At 32.9% G+C, this 21006-nt stretch overlaps 1 protein-coding gene across 1 annotated transcript; it reads left to right on the top strand.

Annotated features, from left to right (window-relative positions):
• The first annotated feature begins 2389 nt into the window (after positions 1-2389).
• On the top strand, positions 2390-5442 carry LOC121128440 (E3 ubiquitin-protein ligase RNF220). Its single transcript, XM_040724019.2, has 7 exons — positions 2390-2883; positions 2948-3317; positions 3373-3540; positions 3932-4173; positions 4231-4764; positions 4828-4902; positions 4964-5442. The coding sequence occupies exons 1-7, from the start codon at positions 2740-2742 to the stop codon at positions 5033-5035; spliced, it is 1605 nt and encodes a 534-aa protein (XP_040579953.2). The 5' UTR covers positions 2390-2739; the 3' UTR covers positions 5036-5442.
• The last annotated feature ends 15564 nt before the right edge of the window (positions 5443-21006 follow it).

The raw sequence follows: 21006 nt of genomic DNA, 5'->3' as shown, positions 1-21006 counted from the left end.
CGTAAAAAGCTAAAATCCCTTAATTAAAAAATTTGCAAAATTTAATTTTTTGGAGAAAAATTTCAAAAACCCATAGATCAACAGAAAATTATTTCAAATTTTTTTAGTGAAAAAAATTTGAAATATTAAAATTTCTTGTAATTAAGCCAAAATGGCTTAATTATGGGGGCTCCCTCCTATGGAGGCCCTGCTATTGATTTTGTCCTTTCTTTCCCAGTTTCTTTTCGACTAAAAGTGTAGTTATATGATAGAATGACGGCAAGGGCGTAAATGTATATAGCCATCCATCTCTCCAATTCGGAAAAGAAACTTTATAACAAAATATTTGTCATATAAATTTGTTAATTCCTTACTTCCATAGAATCTTTTCATCTTATTTATATTGTACAACTATCTAATAATCAACCAATTTTGAGCATTCCATAGGGATGAGTCAACCTCCTTTTAGCATACATACTACATGTATCTATTTAGACTCTGTACATAACATATTATTATTATGTATATCCAAAAGTAAGGAGGATTTCGTTTTTTACTTCCCCATTTTTCTTTTTATTATTAGACACATTTTATTGTAAACGTATCAACACACTCTACTGAAATTTAATTTGATTTAACATTCCATTATGATTATTTTGATGTATTATCGTAATCAGATCTCTCAGCATGGTAGCCCGTTTACACTTAGATGTACATATACACCTAGTGAGTCACTCCAGTGCTCTCGCATAATTGTTTGACTATGCTCACTTCAGAATAAGCTAAAATTCCTTGTATCAATCTAAAGGACGGACGGATTTACATTTTTCTCCGATTCGGATCTTTAGACATAAATATAGGCATTTGACGCGAAGATATAATATTCGCCACGTTTATTGTATCTCGCACCCTCTCTTCCAAAAAGGAACAGAAGAAAAGCCTTAAATCAGTTGGTACTAATGAATAATTGTAATAGTAAATGTTCAGAGCTGAAAATGAGCTCATTCGAATCCAACCAATCAATATTAAGAGCACTGATTAGAAGAAAAGAAGAAGACACATCCACAGCTGTCAGCGAAAGGCGGTGTAATTTTTGTGTTAGTGATTTAGGATAATTTTTCCAAAAATTATTTTTTTTTCGTAAAAAAAATTCAAATTTAAAATTTTCTAGTGAGAATCAAAAATTCCTTTATTTGAGGAGCGGGGGTATGCCTCTCCAGCCTTCCCCCTGCGGACGCCGTTGTAATCAATGTTCTGAAACTTGATTACTTGTATTATAATGAGTCCCTCACAAGCTGTGTACATCCACATTTTGAACGAATGGGCTAACTGCTACAAACAGATTTTGGGCCTTCTTTTCCGAGATACAATAAATGTAGAGAATATCATTTTTTTTACAAGGCCCTTTAAAATATGTAAAAAGTTTGAAAACCCGGTTCGGTACTCGGCTCTTTTTGAATAATACAAGTTATCAGGATCCGAACCCATCTCTACACGACCCTTTTCATAATCATTTTTTGCTTAAATAAGGTCATTTTGTGGAATTTTCCGGGGCTTTTTATGACGTGCCAATCTTTTTCTCTGTTCCTCAAAAAAAAAAAAAAAAAAAAAAAAAAAAGGTAAAACCTTTAAGAAAAGGAGACTTTGTTAAGCCATAAATTCCTTGGAATAATTTCGTGTGAACTCCTTAATACAAGGGATTAGCCACCCCTTCCCTTAGAAATGTACATATATAAAGTGACTTTATTCTGCTTAGTTTGTGAGTAGTTAGAATCATCATGTCTTTTTTCCCCCGAAAGAAAGCTCCGTTCTACTTTATTTTTTATTTTTACTCACTTCCCATTGTATGTAAATATGTGTACAAGCCAAAGAAAGAAGAATAATAAAAAAAGTGAGTATCTTTTTTATGCTTATTATTATGAAGCTGCAAGCAAGTTCCTTCTGCCCCTCTCGACCAATGAAAGGAGAGGAAGAGAGAAATGTGTTCTCTCTTCCCGTAGCCACACATACTACTTTTTCAAGTCACAAGAAGATGATTTAAATGGACTCTGGAGATATTCCTTTAGTTAAGCGAATTTATATTTGAATTAAATGCAAGCAAATCAGGAGCAGCATCTTTTTGAGTTGCTATCCATTCAAAGTGTATTTCCTCAGATATATATATAAATAATATATAGAATGAAGCGAGGTTATGATGTTAGATTCTGAGTAATAACATTTTTATATACATACTTGAGAGTTTTAAAAGAGATGATAATAAATTGAGCGTACGCTTCTAATTTTTTTGCTTCATATATATATGTACATAGTAGTTATTATTATATTATTTTTGAGAGAGGGGGGGGGAGTAGAGTCATACATAGTAGGAGAGAGAGTTTTGTGTGGACGAAGTTGACTATCTCTTTTTTCTAGTGTTCCTTTCTATTGGTTCATTACAAGTCTGTATTTTTTTAGAGTGTGTGTGTGTGTTTAGAGGGTCTATATATCTTTTTTAGAAAATAAAAATTGATGTTCTAACTTCAGTCGTTTATTTGAATTACATAGGAACAGAGGTCGCGCGCTCGATTTCCTCTTTATTAGAACGAGACCTCTCTCTCATTTTCATCCAGTGTATTGAACTTAACTACCCAAATATACTCATTAATACAAGACTCTCTGTGATTCCATGGGACTTTAAAGTGTAGCAAATTAATTAACTCTTTATAATCAGAGTGAGTGTCTGTGTGTGTGTTTATTCTATAGTGAGGTAGTGATTAGTTAATGAATATGGAGAATGGAACCTCGTACCTCAGTTCACCCCCCTTACCCCCACCCCCATCCGCACACCCTAGCTCCACACCCTCAAATGTCACATCCTTTCAAGAGGCCCTCATGTCCCGGATGGGACGGCCCTTTGGACTCTCTGTAAGTCTTGAAACGTTTTGTTCATCGTTCAAATTATAACATTTTCCATCTTTTCCCTTTTCAGAGCACGGACATCAAGGAAATCCATAATAATACACTAATGGGCCTAAGTGCCGCTGCATCTCCTCGACCCGAGGGCTTTAATTTCCCTCTCCTTTCACAAATGGGGCAGCCTCCCTTTTTACATCCCGTCTTTGATCCCCGACATCCTTTCAACAGTGTGGCCGCTGGAGCCTTTCGACCCATTTTCGCATCTCCTGTCTCGTCCTCATCTTCCGCCTTCAATCCGCCTCCTTGCTCTTCATCCGTGTTATCTACGACTAATAGCACTCTCAAAGGACCTATTCACAATAATAATAACAATTTGGGATGTCGCAACTCGCCTCCTATACTCTTCTCTCCTGGACAGAATCTCTTTCCACGGACATCCATGGGTAAGGGGATTGGAGCAAGTCTCTCTTCAATTCTAACTCTTTATCTCATTTGCAGGCTCTCCCGGATCCCCTCCATCATCTTCCCCACCCAATTCCTTGGGATCTCTAGGAAGGATATTTAAAACGGATGAAAACTCAAATACTGCTCCTATGCTGGAGAGGCACGAGTCCGTATCACCGATTTCAATGGATAGCGCAAATGACGATGAAAGAACCGCCAAAAGTAAGATTTTTTTCTTTCTTCTTTTTTTTTTTGTACTCTGCGCCGTTTTTTCTCTCTTTATTTAAAATGACGGCGCTAAAAAAAAAACAGCGTCGGAGTTGAGTTAAAACTTTTGTCGACTAGCATCATCATCATTGATCCTTATCCTAAAGTTATCATCATAAAATACATGAGATAAAACAAACAATGGGGGTTTTCCTGAACCAAAGTGTCAACTCCTCGATAATATCCATGTAGGAATGTTGTTGTTGTTAATTTGTTGTTTTTAAACAACAAAAAGTTGGAAATAATCTGAGCCTTAATCTGATTAATGACTTATTTGTTTGCCGGGAGGATGATGCATGATTATCCTCAGCTTACTTATTACTTATTTGATGTTATTCCCTTGCAGAACCAAGGATATCCTCTGTGGGACTAGAAGGAGCCGTGGGATGCCCTATTTGCGGCATGCCTCTCCGTTCCTCGGATCTAGAGTCACACTACACCCAGGAGTTGGACTATCTCTCTAAACTCTCCGCCGCTCTCTATCTGAATCAACAGCAAGCACTCAAAATTGCACGCAATCAGTCAGCACAAAATGTGCCCAATAAGCTCAGCAGTGGGATTGAAGTGGCTCCCCGCTCACGGTGGGATGTAAGTACTAGTCTTGGACTAGCAATAGAATATAATTATATATTCTTCCCTTTTCAGACATTTCAACGCATTCAAAGAAATCGTCAGAGTCGTATTCGAGTCAAACTCTCTCGTCGCGCAGGGAAGAGACCCGACGAGATACTCGAAGAAGAGTTTCTCTCCTCTTCCCGAAAGAGCATTTTACCAGGAGAAGAGGACATTGACATCGTTGGAGATGAGTCTGGGGCTGGGGGTTGTAGTTCTAGCAGCAGCAATGGAGGTGGAGCCGCTGGTAAAGGAAACACGAGTCTCTGCTCCTCTTCTGAAGGAAGTCATATCTATGGACCCTCACAGTTCACGGAGGCAGACGTTCTCAACTGCATGAACGAAGAAAATAACTCGGAAGTGATTCCGAGTAGTAGTAGTAGTAGTAATACGCATCTTAACAGCGTTAACAGCAGTGACGTAAAGAGGGAGACGACGTCCAATGGAAGTCCAAATCCAGGGATGGATGAGTCCTCTTGCTCATCCCCAACATCTACAGAGAACATTGATGCACTCAAAGAGAAGTTGAAAGCCCTCGAGGATCATACCAAATGTGCTAAATGCTCGGTAGGCCATACTTCACAGCTCTTGCGGCTTTGTGTATAACTTTAATTTTACCCTTCCTTACAGAACACCCTCAAGAACCCCGTTGTAAGCATTGGCTGTTGGCATATTCAATGTCAAAGATGTTGGCTAATTTCTCTTGTAAGTAATCTTATTCTCCTAGGCCTGAGTATCCCTATAATTATTTCATATTTGGTTTCAGGGCACAAATAAGTCATGTAGTCAATGCAGCGTGACGTCAGTCCCGCAGGATTTAAGACGCGTCTTTCTGTGATCTTTATGAGTTAAACCAATACATACATACCAATAATTAATATGATACATATATTACTTCTAACCAACCACCACACCGATGAAAACCACACACAGCCTAGTCTAGTCACAACAACAGCTACCACCACCACCACCAATATCCACCTTTGTATGATAACCTTTCATCACCCCTGTTTATTAATAATTCAAAATATATTTCACTAATATTCATTTGTTTGTTTTAATTCTATTTCCTCCTTGTCTTGTCTTGTTATGATCCTTATTATAATTATAATTACTAGATTAATTAATGCATAATTTAATATAATATATAATTTATCAATATAACATACATGAATATATAAATATTTATTATTTGTTACAGAAAAAACCAAATGATTCACAAATAAAAAACTATATACAAATAAATCATCCTTCCTTTAAATTTTTTATTTCATTCCCCCTCTCCATTTTGAAGAACCAACAAATAAATAAAGGAGGGAAAATATGAAATAAAATCCGGGAGTCTCTGAAGCAGAAAAAATGGAGCATAGAGCAAAAATAAATGGGAGGGGGTGTGTGTGTGTAAGAAATTACGTCACGTCACTCATAGATGACAAATTCAATTCTGTATTATTTTTTTTTTTTTCAAGTTCCTACAAAACGCCCATTAAAAGGGGATGGCTGCTGCCTAATGAGCACCTGCTTTTTTTTATTCCGCCTTCTTTTACCAAACAAATAATTAAATTATTCAAGAAGTCAAACGATTTGGGAACGTAATCCGCTTACTGGATTATTACTTGATTTTTTTTTTTTTGCAAATTGCCTACTTATTTATTCATACATATCCATACATAGGTAGTATGAGACTCGCTCTAGAATAAAACTTTTGTTCTTTGCCTACGTCCTAAGGGATTTTTAAAGAGCGATTTGCAATTATATATATCTTAATTTACCTTTAATTATTGCCCTTATTGAGTAGAAGGATAGTGCGAAAAGTTTCCAATCTAACAAGGATACAAGACATTTTCTCTGCAAAATAATTGTTCCCAAGACGTTTTTTTGACGGGGCTCAATTACTCCGAGCTGTATTGGCTACAATACAAGCCTTTATATGTCTAAAATTGGTTTAAATCTATTTAAAGATCTTCAAAAATGATTATATAATCACGACTCCATACTCGATTTTGTCCATCTTTACAAAAACATGCACATCAACTCATTCAAACGCCTGCTATGTAATAACTGCTTGTCCAAAATGCCTCAAACTTTGGTGAGTAACTGTCAAGAGATGCTAGATAGATGTGACTAGCCAGAAACCAGAGACACAAACCTACGCACACGGCCTTCAATAGAATAATTCATCTCTCTCGACTGCGTTGTCTATAAAGCTAAGTACTTCCTTCCTTGACCATTATTTCGGTTGTACAGACCGTGATCTCAGACCCTAGGCCGAAATGTAATCCTTTTCAATTTGTGAAGAGTTTTTTTATTGGATCTCAATCTATGAACCGATTTTCTCTCCGTTTCTAATTCATGAATAGGTCAAATAACTTTATATTCACAATTTTAGAACACAGCAAAATTCAATTTAACAATTCATCTATAGAGCATTTTCATATTTTATCAAATTTGAAGTACAAGGTATTTTGGTATTTTTAGTACATAAACTGAACAAATTTCCTATAAGCTCCATCAAATGATTTTGTGAATACAAATAGACTTGAAACCTCCCTTGAATACTACCAGATAACCAGTGGTATTTTAATTAAATCAAAGTAATAGGTACTGAAAATCCCTAAAAATGCCTAGATTTCTACAATTATTTTATTTTTTGATTGATGGACTAGTTACAAGGAAATTGAAGAAAAATAGTTTCTTAGTCTTTTCATTGTAATAGATTTTATTTACAATATGGAAACTAGATTCTATAAAGATGTAAGAATATATTTTTAATACACTTAAGGCTCAGATATTTATAATAGTTCCAATAGTTTACCATTTCCCTTAATATCAAGGAAAAAAGGGTTTCAATGTTATAAAGCTTGTTTCTTTAGGTCCTCGAAATGGTCGGCATGAACAAAAGGTGAAAATGCCTAATAGAAACAGTCAAGACCGAGTTTTAAATTAAACTGATACAGACCATTCTTTTTTTTTGTAAGAGCAATCTAGACCAAATTCTGTTTAGATTCCAGCCCAGAAGGAACTTCTTTCAATGAACAAATAAGTTCGTAACGGTCTCAACCGGTCCAAGTTTTTCAGAGCAAATCCCAACACTCATATAATAATAGGTCTCATTTTCCCTTTCAAAATGGCGAAATGACTTCATTTTTTTGTGGAATCTTTTACTTTCAATTCTATAAATCCCTTAAAAAGTGCAAGAGAAAAAGAAGTCACGAAGCTCTCATAATCCAATTATGATTTTGTTCAACAGAGAGAAAGAAAGCAAACAGCAGCTACTCCTCCTCCCGCACTCAACCCCCGCCTCTCCCCCCATTCCTCTACATCTTTTCTTGTTATGAGAGTACTCACAATAAGAAAAGTTTTATTTCAATGCAAATTTGTTAAAATATGAAGGGAAAAGCTCCTATTTTTAATTCTTTTTAATATTTACAAAAATAAAACAACCCTGGAACTTACTTTTATTGGGATCATCATTAGGCACCATATGCATGAATTCAGCTTAGGATGTACATATTATATTATTCTTATCGTTTTTGTAAACAAATATTGATCATAAATTTTATTCTATTTTGTTTTGTAAGACAAAAAAAATCCATATGGCACGCGTGTTCCTTGTAAAAATGATGAAGAAAAAAATAAAGTTTGTATGTGTATTTATTTAAAGTATAGATATATATATACATTTTATGGATGTTACTAGAACTAACATGTTTTTGCTCAAATGGAGTATGACTTCAAATAATATATCCGAATATTTTTTTTAAATATACTAAACCCGAGTAGGATGTTGATATTTAGAGATGAATCAACAGGGGTGTTTGGTGTATTATATTTGGGAGGGGGGCTACAGCCCACCCCCTGCGGACGGCCCTGATCTATCCTTAAATAATGACGTCCAATTTTTTTTTGAATGACTATTTTTTTTAATAAGTAAATACATTTATTTTTTCCCCGCTTCCTTTTTCAAAAGATACTCGAAATATTACTTCAAAATGTTACAGTTTTTCAACTCATCTCCAATTTTTCCCGAATGCAATAATATTCGGAGCGTAATCACCGGGGAAAGAACGGCTCGAGCTCCCAATAATTGTTTCAGAAGTAATATTTATCTCCCTCTTTAGACTGAGTCATCATTAATCACTCGAGTCAGGCCTTCCATAAAAAAAATCAGACACTCAATAAGAACAATATGATTATGGTACTGCAAATCCATATAAATCTCAAACACACGTCTAAATTGATCGCACTGCTCGTCCAAAGAACAATCTTTGCTCATTCACGTCATCATCAATGGTTCTTATGTAGATATTTATAGAATATTAGGTACTTTAATTATGTTTAAATAATGAATTATCCTAAATTATTCTCTACTATGACAGACACCAAATGTTTTACCTTGACGTTGAAGTTTAATTCGTTCCTGAACGGAGCTCATATGTCAAAGCAATTTATTCCGACAGAAATGAATAAATAAATACCAAGCTTTAATCAACTATCGCTTCCTGTCACACACTCAATTGCTAAACTAACTAAAAAAACTATGTTGATGCAATTTTTTCCTCAGAATAGACTTTGTCAATCCATAGCTCGTGAAAGACTTTTCAAGGATGAATAACAGGGGTGTAACAAAACGGAACCCATTACAATTCAGATAATTCAGAAGGAACAAGTGCCATTTTTTAATAGTTATATACTTTAATTATTTTTCAGTGCTATTAGGTAGAAGCAACGTAGGCGAAACACAAAAGCTGTAGAAAACGGTTTAACAATTTATTGAATGAATTATTCACATATTTTAATAATATATGCTTTGAGCTATTTTTTCTGACCACATGAGACGCTCAGAACTCTTGCCCACGCCATCTTAATCCCCACTTCCTTCGTGTCTTGCTCATCATCTTTTCCCCCCTTAAGTCTTCATTTATGAAAAGAAAAAAAATTATCATTTTATAATAATAGTCTAAACTCATAAAAATGAGTGTACACCTATAAACTAAGATAAATAGACACATTTTATGATATTTACTCGGGAGAAGGAGAGAACATACGTTTCTTTCAAGGTATGTTTTTAAAATAAATAACCACTACTAATTCTGATGCTGTTTTTATAAAGTTATGGGGGGCGTAGCTACTTCAAAAAGTCGTCATGAATGATGCATTGTCTGCGAGGTGAAGGGCTGTATCCACTCCAAATGAAGGAATTTTTGTTTTGTTTAAGAAACAATTATCGTTTAGCAAGAAAGAAAATTGAATGTTAAATAGCGGTAAAAAAAAATTAGATTTTTTAAAAAATGTGGAAATATAAAAAATTGCCGCCACAAGGTATAATCATGCGGACGCCCCTGATAAAACATGGCCTCTCACTACGTGAAAATAAAATGCTTGGGAGGAAAGCGGCTTAGCCCCCAGATTCTTTTTTTGGAGGGCTTGAAAGTAATTTGATGAGGTGAAAAACGTTTTATAGAAATAATATCAAGAGAAAAAAATATTAGTGCATATTTTTTAATGACTAATAATTGTGTTCTTCGCGAATTACATAATACTCAAGACAGCTTTTGTTTAATTTGAAAACTCCCACTGCCGCTTTGTAGGACGTATTTTATACACCTTTCCTTATAATGATTGAAATACGTACAAAAGTATGGACACTTTTATGTAATATAATATACAGAGTCAATCAATTGCGTGTATATAATATTTTATTTATCTTTCTTTCATCCTAAATATGAATTTACATAATATTTTTAAATATTTAAAACTAAGGCTCAAAGAAACCGGCGTATTTTTGGAATGCAAATCAAATTAAAAATCAGGAAAACAATCGCTCATTTTTTATGTTTTTTTTTTTTATTAAATAAAAGAAAGAATGTCCAATCTACCTTCAATAACTAATTAATTCATATGCGATTCTATGAGCGATTAATTGCTGAAATAACGGCGTATTTTTTAATCAGAACTCAATTGAATGGGCTTATAATGACCTTTCAATAGAATATTAATTAATAAGTACGATTATTTTCTAATTAAAAGGAGCGAAAAGACCTTTTGAAATATGGGAATCGGTGCCTTTGGAGGAGACAAATACTTCCTTCTTAATAAAAAGGACTTTGGAATGTACTTGGGGAATAATTATCCTTCCTCATTAATGTCTCCTCGATTTAGTATGTATGCATATTTGGATATAGAAATGACTAAAAGATAGTTTAGAATGATTTGAACCCTAATCCTATACAAAGGACCCTTCTTAGTTCGAAGATATGAAGATAATAATAAAAAAGAACGTGTATATATATAAAGGTTAATTGCTAGGATCAATCCTATTTTCACTCTTCACCCCCCCCCGTTCCACCACCTTCTCATCCCCTCTCTTATCCATGTTAAATAAATATACTATAGGTACCGGGTGTGTAGAGGAAATTGGGACTCTTAGAAAAGAGAGGAATAAGACAAGCACACGAGAAGAATTGAACATTCCTACCATTAGCTAACAAACTGAAGGGTCATTTATGACAGTATTGGCATTGAGAGGAGCCCCACACCCTGACGACTACCCAGCACCCAGTATAAGTGATGAGCTTAGGATTTGTTGCGTCCAAAGAACTGGTGATGGTAAACATAGAGCGCAAACAGATTGCAGGCATCAATACGTTAAGGACGTAGTTGATTCCCTGGATCAGAGACTGGACCCGGACCGAAATGTGTTACTTTTACAAGATGGTGAACCAATACACACAGTAAGGGCTAAGGAATTTTGTACACATGTGCCAACATCTATACAAAGTTTAGTTAATGTTATGTTTTAAGTTATGCACCCGGTAAATGAATCCTTCGTCTTCTAATGGAGATTTAAGGAGTCAAATCGAAATAATAAAGGGTTAAAAGACGAACATTATATGTATATATATGAATTTTATGATATATTAGAATATATAAAGGCTAAATAAATCCGGGGTTATACTTACATAAATTACATATTTAATGCGTAAAAAAAACATACACTTTTTGGAGGAAGGGAACATGTCAGATGGATATTTTTTTTTTTCCTTTTTTTTTTTTTTACATAATATGTACAACATAAGTCCATAATTACACATTTTAATTCTTTATTTTACTACTCCCTTACAACTCCTAGGCTTTATTTGAGAGGATGTGTCAATGAGTAATGGATCCCTGACTGTGATATTGTTATGTTTACTAGGGTAGTAGGTAGGTATATTAGTTAGTATTGAAAAGAAAGAAGTCAAGAGAAGGCTGGCTCTGGTAAGTAGCCAGTCCATTTCCCCTCATTCATTTTTCTTTTCTTTTATTCAACTCACACTCACTACAATGTGTGAGTCCGGACTGTATTCTTCTGTATTGAGTTCTTTTGACGAAAAATAAATACATATAACATGGGAATGTTTATTTTAGTTACCTCCACTTTTCTTTATCTCTCTCTTTGTAAAAAGGGCCCTCCTAGAGTGTGAAAAAGAGATGGAGAGAGAGAGAAGGAAGTCAGCTGATTAAATAATAACAAACCTTCATATATACTTATAATAACATAGGGCCATAAGTATATAGGGACTACTTGATGCACAAGAATATCCACTAGGGTACCCTCTATCAAGTCAAAATCTCACAGAATCTCAAAGGGGAGACTCTTAGAGGAAGTCGAAATTATGTTGATAAATTAAAAGTACTCATTGGCATCATTTTCTTGTAATATAAAATTTCCATTGGGCCTATGAGTATCATTTGAAGTCTTAATGAGTTTTGCCGTGAAACGATAAAATCGATAGTTTTGTATCGGTTCTTAGCCCACAGTACAGTCAATTTATTTCCTTCATGACGTAACTCAATTGTATTTCATTCTTTTTTAATGAGTTCTTGTACTGATAGTGCAAAGTACCGACTGTCTTAAGGACTGATGGGACCGGTCCTAAGATTGGAGTGGACCAAATAAGTAAAGACTGACACAACACAAGTGATAAGATATGCAAAAGGCTGTCCATTGCTTTCAGCTGTTAACTTTGGTATTAAAATATTGGGATACATTCAATATCTTATTCGAACTCAGGGGTTTAAAAGTGGTTGTTTTAATAATAGTAATGAAACACTTTGAAAAGAACTCAGAGTCTATGTGAATATATTGATGAATATTTTGAATCTTTCTTCTTTTTTATTGAGCCGATTATTGGCTCTGCCGAATAAGTTGTTTTTGCCTCTGTTTGTTTGTTAGTCACCAAGATTACGGCGAAAGTTACAAATGGATTTTGATCAAACTTGGTACATGGATTGTTTATGGTTCTAATAAGAAGTCATTAAATTTTAAGACGTCAAGGTCAAAGGAACACAAAACGTAAAAAATACATAATCCACCATAACTTTGGAACAAATTGATATACATTTCTCAATTTGATTTTAGGGAAAGACTTTGAGCTCTACTGAGTGCCAGACGTAGTTTGTTTTAGTACTAATTTCCCCGAAAAAACCATAAATGGAATAAACTGAATAGATCTTTCTATAAAGAAAGTAAATAATGATTAGAGATGTTCTCATTTAGATCAAGTCAGAGCCAGTTCAGTTTTCCTCTTCACATTTAAACAAATCTACAATTACACCAAATACAACAGCTGTATTAAACTTTTCAATATCATAATATTTATCAGGAGCTTCTCCAGGTGGTTGCATGTAGGGGCTGTAGCATCCCCCAATTAAGAAATTGTTGCTTATTACTAGAAAATGTTATATTTGAAGAAAAAAAAATAATAATACTTGCAATTTTATTTTTCAATTTTTTTTCCAAAAATTTAATTTTTCCTAAACAGCTGTAGATTTTAGAATTATTTGTTCCCAAAAAGTTTAATTTTTGGAGAATAACTATGTATTTTGTAATTTTTTTTCAAAAAAAATTATTTTTTGATGAGCAGCTGTGGATTTTTGAAATTTTTTCAATGTCAATTTTGAGAATAGTAGTAAATTAAGAATTTTTTTCTCTTTAAATTTAATGCTTAGAACTAAATTTTTGAAATTTTTTTCCAAAAAATTATGATTATGATGAAACCAAGCGTTTTATTCTCCGTCCGTTTTAATAAGCCATGCAATCAATTTCTTTTCACCTAAGACATATTGTCTCATAGCGGAACAAGGATTGATTTATGCAACTTTTTAAGTCAATATTCATGATGACTCACTCCCATTTTTCCTCTTTGAATAAGAGTCGTTTTCTATGCCCAAAAGAAATAAAGAAGGAATCAATTAAGTCAATCGGAGCGTTAAACAGATGCGCCTTTAAACATAACTTAATCCGCCGACAGGAGGTGAAAAGCACGTTTGTAGTGGCCTTAATTGTTGTTATTAATGTTGAAGAAGACGCTGGAGAAGAAGAATAAGACGGAGAATAAAAGATTCATTCATTCAAGTAGGAGGAGAAGATGGAGGAAACGTACACGTATATGAAGAGAGGAAAAGAAAAAAAATCATTTCTTCATCTCTTTTGTCGAATAAGTGGATTTCCTTTTGAGACAAGTGTTTCTTGTGTAAATAAAAGTATATCCATTATTATGATAAACGTGGTTTCAGTGAACCTCTGTTTTGGTCCATTATATGCCCCTTACGCCCCTCAGCCCACGTCAATCATCATACATGATATTAGTAATAAACTATAACTTTTTTGGTACAATAAAAGAATCAACAACTTTTATAGATTATTAATCTGATTAAATTTCTATTAAAAGGCTAAACACCCCAAAAAAGTGAAGAATGATAATTACAATAATCACGGAGTGCGGCTTGGATTGATATCAATTGTGTCAATATAGAGATAGGACGGGTATTGGAACAGGTTCCAAAATACACGAGTACGGTATAAGTAAATTTGTATTATCCAAAAAAATTAGAGACACGAACGGGCTTCCATACTTTTATGGATCATAAGAATGATCCAAAGGATTTTCCAGATCTTAAAAAGCTTGCTTAGTATTGCTAAATACTTAATCTTTGTTAAAAACAAAGATGTCATCTCTATAGAACGTACCTTTTTTGTATTTATCTTTATCAGTTCTTTTAGCCACATCTACATGAACAGTTGTATTGCATGGCTCTGAAGGATTATACATATACATATAATTTTTTGAAAAGTATTCTCAAAAAACTATAGCTATTCACAGAAGGGGAAAAAATCTATAATGAAATTTCAAATATGAAATTGTTTGGAAAAAAATTTCAAAAATCCACAACTATTCACAGATAATTATTTTTTTGGAAAGTTTTTTCAAAAATCCAACGCTGTTCACAAAAATAAAATTTTTTAGAAAAAGCAAAAAAAATTTCAACAACGAATTTTTTGGAAAAAAAATTCCAAAATTTAAATCTAATTACATTCAATTATTTTGTTTTGGAAAAAAATCAAAAAATTAAATTTTTCGGAAAGTATTTTCAAAAATCTAAAGCTGTTCCACAAAAAATTATTTTTTTTGGAACAAAAATCACTATTCACAAAAGGAAAAAAAATTCAAAAATGAAATTTGAAATATAAATATTTCCAAAAAAATTCCAAAATCCATAGCTATTCACAAAAGCAAAAAAAAAAATTCAAAAAATGATATTTTTTGGAAATTTTAATTTCAATAATTAATTTTTGGAGAAAAATTTTTCAAAATTCAAATCTTTATACAGACAATTTTTTTTTTCGAAAAAATTTCAAAAATTAAATTTTTCGGAAAGTTATCTCAAAAATCTGAAGCTGTTCATAAAAAATTATTTTTTTTTGAAAAAAACATAGCTATTCATCGAAGGAAAAAAAATAAATAATGAAACATGAAATATGAATATTTCCAAAAAATTGCAAAGTACACAGCTATTCACAGAAATTTTTCTTTTTTGAAAAAAGTTTCAATTTGTGATATTTGAAATACGAAATTTTTCAGAAAAAATTTCAAAAATTCATATCTATTCACAGAATTTATTTTTTTTCAATAATGAAATTTCAAGAATCCACAGCTATTAACAAAAAAAATTAAAGTTTTTTTCCAAAAAATCAATTTTCAATATTAGATTCTTTGTAAAAAAAAAAAAAATTAAAATTAAAAATCCACAATTCTTTGCAAAAAAAAATGATTGTTTGGAAAAAATTCAAACAATCAATTTATTATTTTACTCTAATCAGTAATTGATTAGTTGGATACAAATTTGTTTTTATGAGCAACTATAAACTAATTTTGAATAATTATTATGTAGTTAAAATAATTGGCAAACAACCAAATGACTCTGAGCATTTTTTTTTCTTTTCCTTTTAGAAGGATAGGTTGCAAGATAATAAAAGTAAGCACGTGTCCAATGTTATTATTACAATAATTCTTATATAAAAAAAATTATTGTTCAAATAATACAAAATAAATAAATTTACATTGAGTTTATTATTGTTTTGACATCAGTACTCAGTAAAAATCTCACCTTACACCGGATTCTATTCCAGTTTGGATAACGAAAATTTACTCGAATATGTACATCTACATATCCGAACTGACCTTTATCCGAGAAATTGGGGATCCATACTACCTTTACGTCAATATCAATATTTAATCCTTTATATGAAATTACATAAACATTGATGAAATAGTTAATTAATTAATCAACCCCTCAACACTCTCCAATTTTTCTTCATCGTTGAGCCAAAAAGACAAATCATTAATCATTTCTCTCTTAAAAAGAGTAGTAACAGGTTTTTGAGGCTAAGATGGTCCATATTATCCAAAGAATAATGGATCAACACTTTTGGTAAAGAGTAATCCATGTAAGGATAAGTTACAGATGACTTCCCTAGGGAAAAGTTTCACCCTAATAACCGTGATTCCTTTTTATGATGGAAGGACTGGAGGAATGGAAGAATCTAAATCTGTACAGGGTGGGGATTTTCAGTTTGAAAAGTTAATAAGATAATCGATAGTATTGTGAATCACTCCAACCAACCAACCAACCATTTCCAACCTGACAAAGGGCTTGCTGAAGAACTCCTTTTCCTTGTTAGCCACTGCCTTGAGAATGAGAAGCCGCTGGGAGTCGACAATATTAGTACACGTTTATTGGACACTCTGTACAAGACAGCTCACACATAGTAGTCCAAGGGGTTCAGATCCAGATAGCTTGGAGGACACATTTCCTTTGCCTTTAGCATAAAAGTCTTTAAAACGTGTTTTTTTTTACATAAATCCGGTTCCGATTAACTGATTTGGACATACTGCACCAATATAAAATCCTAGCATAACACCGGATCTTTTAACTTCAATTTAAGCTCTCTCGGATAATTATCTAGGGAGTTATTTACGTGCTTGGTCAGCACCCGGTACGGAGGCACACAATAATGGTCCCATGGTGTTCATATTCGAAGGATATCTAAGGGTTTTTGTCTTTTTACTAATGAGGATACTTTCATAAAGATAGATGCCAAGATATTGAGGACTAAACTGGTTTGGGATTTGAAATCCCCACCCAGTATAGGGTAAGGGACCATGATGCTGATGACAGACTTCTATACAAATTATATAAAGGACACTACTAAGTTGTTAGGGTATGAGAAACGCCCTTTTAAAATGGATCATGTGAGAAGAAGAAAAAGGAAAGAAAGAGAAAAAGGGGAGTGGGGGGAGGGGGGTGATAATGATCATAATGATGAGTTAAACTTGTAATAACAGAATATGTATAATTCCATATGATGATAATGAATTATGTATCTTTTTGTGTGTTGATATATTTTGAGGAGTTATTGGGGGTTGGGGGGGGGAGTTATCCCTTCTCTTTATTGAATGATTATTGATTCTGAAGGAGTCCCACACCTGTTTACCATCTCTTTTTCTACTCCAACTACTCATTTCTATGTGTTGTTGTTGTTGTTGGTGAGATTATATTTTGTAAATAACATAAAACTATTCATATTTGTCTGTTTGTATACTTCTCGAATCTTTTTTGACAGATTCCTCAATAGAAGTTGACTTTTTGACAGGGAAGTTCTTACTAGTTGTATGTGTGTATTCCCAGTCACTCACTCAGTCCAGTCCTTCTCATTTTTCACACACAGGGGGACAAAGAAATGGCAAAAACAGTCTTGCAAAATCATGAAAAAAGGAACGCTTGTTTTCTTTAGTGTCTTGAAATACTGGAACAACATTTATTAATTATTTTTCCTGATGTTTTATAATATGTATGTAAAACTTTTAAAAAGGGTCATGATATAAATATTTCAAGGGACTCTCTATCAGTTTTTTTTCTTCCTGAGTGTGAATATGGAATCTAATATTTAGTTTTACCCATAAAACTTTGTTTCTAAGCTGATTATCCACACAGTCTTTTACAGTGAAAAATCATTTTAATTTCTGGTCTGAAATTAAAGTTAATTACAGGGTGTCCACACATATGTGGTACAATTTTTAATACAACTTTAAGAGATGATCCAACAACAATATTTGAAGAAAAAAATTAAGAAATGTATCTCACCTATTTATTTTTCAAAGATTCCACCATTTTGACTGATGCAAGCCTCAACACAAAAGAACTTACAGGGGACTTGAGGCCTTCGGCAGATATTTTTTCCAGTGGAGGGCTGTTTATAGATACTCCACATTTGAGTGTTGGATAGCACAGCCCTTCTGCTCCACATGTTTCTACAAAAAAATACTCTAGGGGTTTAAGGATGGGAATTGGCTGATGCAAGAAGTCATTTAACCAGAGTCCCTTGGCCCCCAGCTTAATCTTTGGATAGCTTTCAACGGTGGTGCATGTGTACTGGAACAACTGCCCGACTTTTCATTCCTTAGTCGTTGATTACCATATTAGTCCTGGTGCTCATGATTACATTGAAGTTCTTGGGTTATCCTCCAATTTAGGCTCGCCATTTTGGACCAACCTTTTAGGATATACAGATTCGGGTCGTCTTACTCTTACACTACGTTTGGCATAACCTCCAGTGTCGTTTTAGATGTCTATGGCTCTGTAGACAGTGGTGTGGGAGATGTCCATTGGCTTGTCTCCAGCCCAAATCCGGGTAGCAATTTTTGACGAAGCTTAACCAAAGTTGATTTTCTTAATTTTAAGAAAATCAATGTAAACAAACATTTAATAGTCATTTTGATTGTGACGTCATAGGGTATAACTGTTAGAAGATTAGCTATATATCGTCTTCCTTGACTGTTACTATTAGAGTACCCCTATTATAATCTATATCTTGCCTAGTAGTATTTCCTTGTAATAGACAGTGTCATACATAACGAATAAGGAACGGCTCTTATTTAGATTTATTATTAGCTATAATATGGTACGCATGGGTTTTAGAAGTACATAAATGCATTGAGACAACACTCGGGAACTTTGGTTTTGAATATAGTTCTTGCTCCTCACTCATTCACTAAGAATGTTTTTTTAATCGATATTAAACATGGAGTCTCAAGTCTTGAAGATAGTGATTAATTTTAATAAAATGTGTCATTGTTAATTATTCAATATGATTGAATGAACCTCTTGTTTTTGTGAAGCTTTGTTGTATATATTTAAATGTTTATAATTTTGCAAATCTTTGTCTATTATTTAACTGTGATATTAAAGTCTTTTTCTTATTTTGTGCTCATCAAGTCTCATGAGTAATTCTGCTAGAGTTATTTAATTTAAAATATAATGAATGCTTTTTATATAAAAATATTTATAATTTAATATTAGTCTGAGGTTACTTAAATTCAGTATATAGAGTGTATGAATTCTTTGTTGTAATAAAACAATGGGTTTAATTGAAATTTGTCTGTCTAATTACAGTATACTTGCATATAAAATTATAGGGGCAGGCAGCTAATATTAGGGCGTGAAACTGTTTCTATTTCAAGCTATGATGGTATAAAAAAATGATACATTTATATTGTTTATCTTCAGTAAATGTTTCTTTATTAATACTTTTTTTCTCTTTTAAAATATAGGCATATATGTATAAAATATATCCTAAAAAGCAGCTGATCGAATAAAACGCCATGACTGCTAAGTTGCTCCCCTCTCAAACATTCTTCAAATTGTCAGGGTTACCACGTCCTTTTTGGTTTCTTTTATTGTACTTGTTTAATACATCACTGAATATAGACCAAAGTTTGTATACTCGGTATTTTGGAGCACTTTCCTATTTGTTATTACTCCTTCCGCTACTTGACAAGAAAATACGTTTGGGGCATAATACTTAGCATGTAAAAATGATATTGAGTAAGATTTTTTTCAAGCTTTATAACGATATGTTAATGTATAATAGACTTTATGTTAATCATGACAATTTCTATGATATTATATTTTTTATGACGATTTTATGCTGACTTAAAGCCTTTCTATAGGTCGAAATTATAACTAAATCAAAAATACTAAGAGACATCCTATTTTTAAATTTAGGATTTAGTGTTTTTTTAAACTACTTTATTAATGTTAAGTTTCAGTTACATATAATAATCCTAATAATATGCCTTAGTCTTTATTCTAATAGTCAAATTAATTCATGTCCCTCTTTCATTTAACATCAAATTTTAAGAAGTAGAAGGTTTTAATTATCTTTAAGTCAATTACCATTTTTTGTTGATTGTAGTTGAAAGGCTTATTTACCCTGTATATATTTTATCTGTAATATCCAGTTTAGTTTTGACCCTTTTTTTTCATCAATTTGTCCCATAGAGGGAGTAAGTTGATACAACTACAGGCTGCATTGAGAAGACAGTACATAGCGGTCATTGATAGAAAATAATAATGTTTATTGAAATAATTTAAAATATAACTATTCATTTGACTAAAAATATATATTATTCGATACGTAATTACAATTTCCAACCATTTTAACATTTAAATACCCTTCTTGCCTAACAAGTTACAAAAAAAATATTGGAAATGGCCGTAGTTCATGGACAATGCACTCAGAAAAAGTTATTCTTTTGCATTCAATGTGTGAACGTTCATGACCAGGTGATTCATAGACAAATAAATATACTTTAGGGATATAGATTTCACCAAAAGACTCCAAGATAATATGGAGTTAAGGTAGTAATATAATATTTACTTAAACTTAATCAGTGCAACTCCATTTAACCAATTGAAGGAACATTTAAAAAAAATTGTATTTGTTTTTATAATAAGTTTTAGCTTGTGTTTGATAACTAGCTCCCAGCTTTTCCTTGTCTTCAAACACTAATATTTATTGATGAAAATAAAACTATTCACCCACCGGTATTCTAGAAAAAATAGTGTGGTCAATCTGAGAATTGGATGAATGTTTTGGAGGAGGACTAGTGGGATCTATCATGAGGTGGCATTAAATTAACTGCAAACAGCTATGAGATAGAGAAAATACACACAAACCACACTTTGTGTCTAGCAAGGACAAAGGTAGGAACTACTCCGATGTCGATCCACAATTTTACTCACAGATACAATTCCTCAGCGTTACTCTCCACTGAGGAGCAAACGTATTCCTGCCTACATTTTATAATTTATCTTCATATATGTTCTCTCCTCAAGAGTGAAAGAATAATGATGACGAATTTTGAAATATCATCATATATTCAGGTAGTAACTACAAAAAGCCCTTATTATTTTCATCTATGCTAATATATCAGTAAATTCTAAACAGATTGACACCCCTTAACTCATAAATTGTATGAAATTATTCATCTAATCTAGTGGGTTTCATAATCTAAATTAATATCTTAATTTCAGAAGAAATGAAGTGCCATGAAAAAATTATTTTGAGAGTCTCAATTCAGAAAATTTGCACCTCCTACTAAGCACCGGGTATACTCACTCACACCCTGTAATAGCCGGTGC

The sequence above is a fragment of the Lepeophtheirus salmonis genome, chromosome 13, assembly GCF_016086655.4.
Source record: "Lepeophtheirus salmonis chromosome 13, UVic_Lsal_1.4, whole genome shotgun sequence".
In the NCBI taxonomy this organism is placed as follows: Eukaryota; Metazoa; Arthropoda; class Copepoda; order Siphonostomatoida; family Caligidae; genus Lepeophtheirus; species Lepeophtheirus salmonis.
Note: the sequence above shows the minus strand (reverse complement) of the source record. Positions and strands in the feature narration are given on the sequence as shown.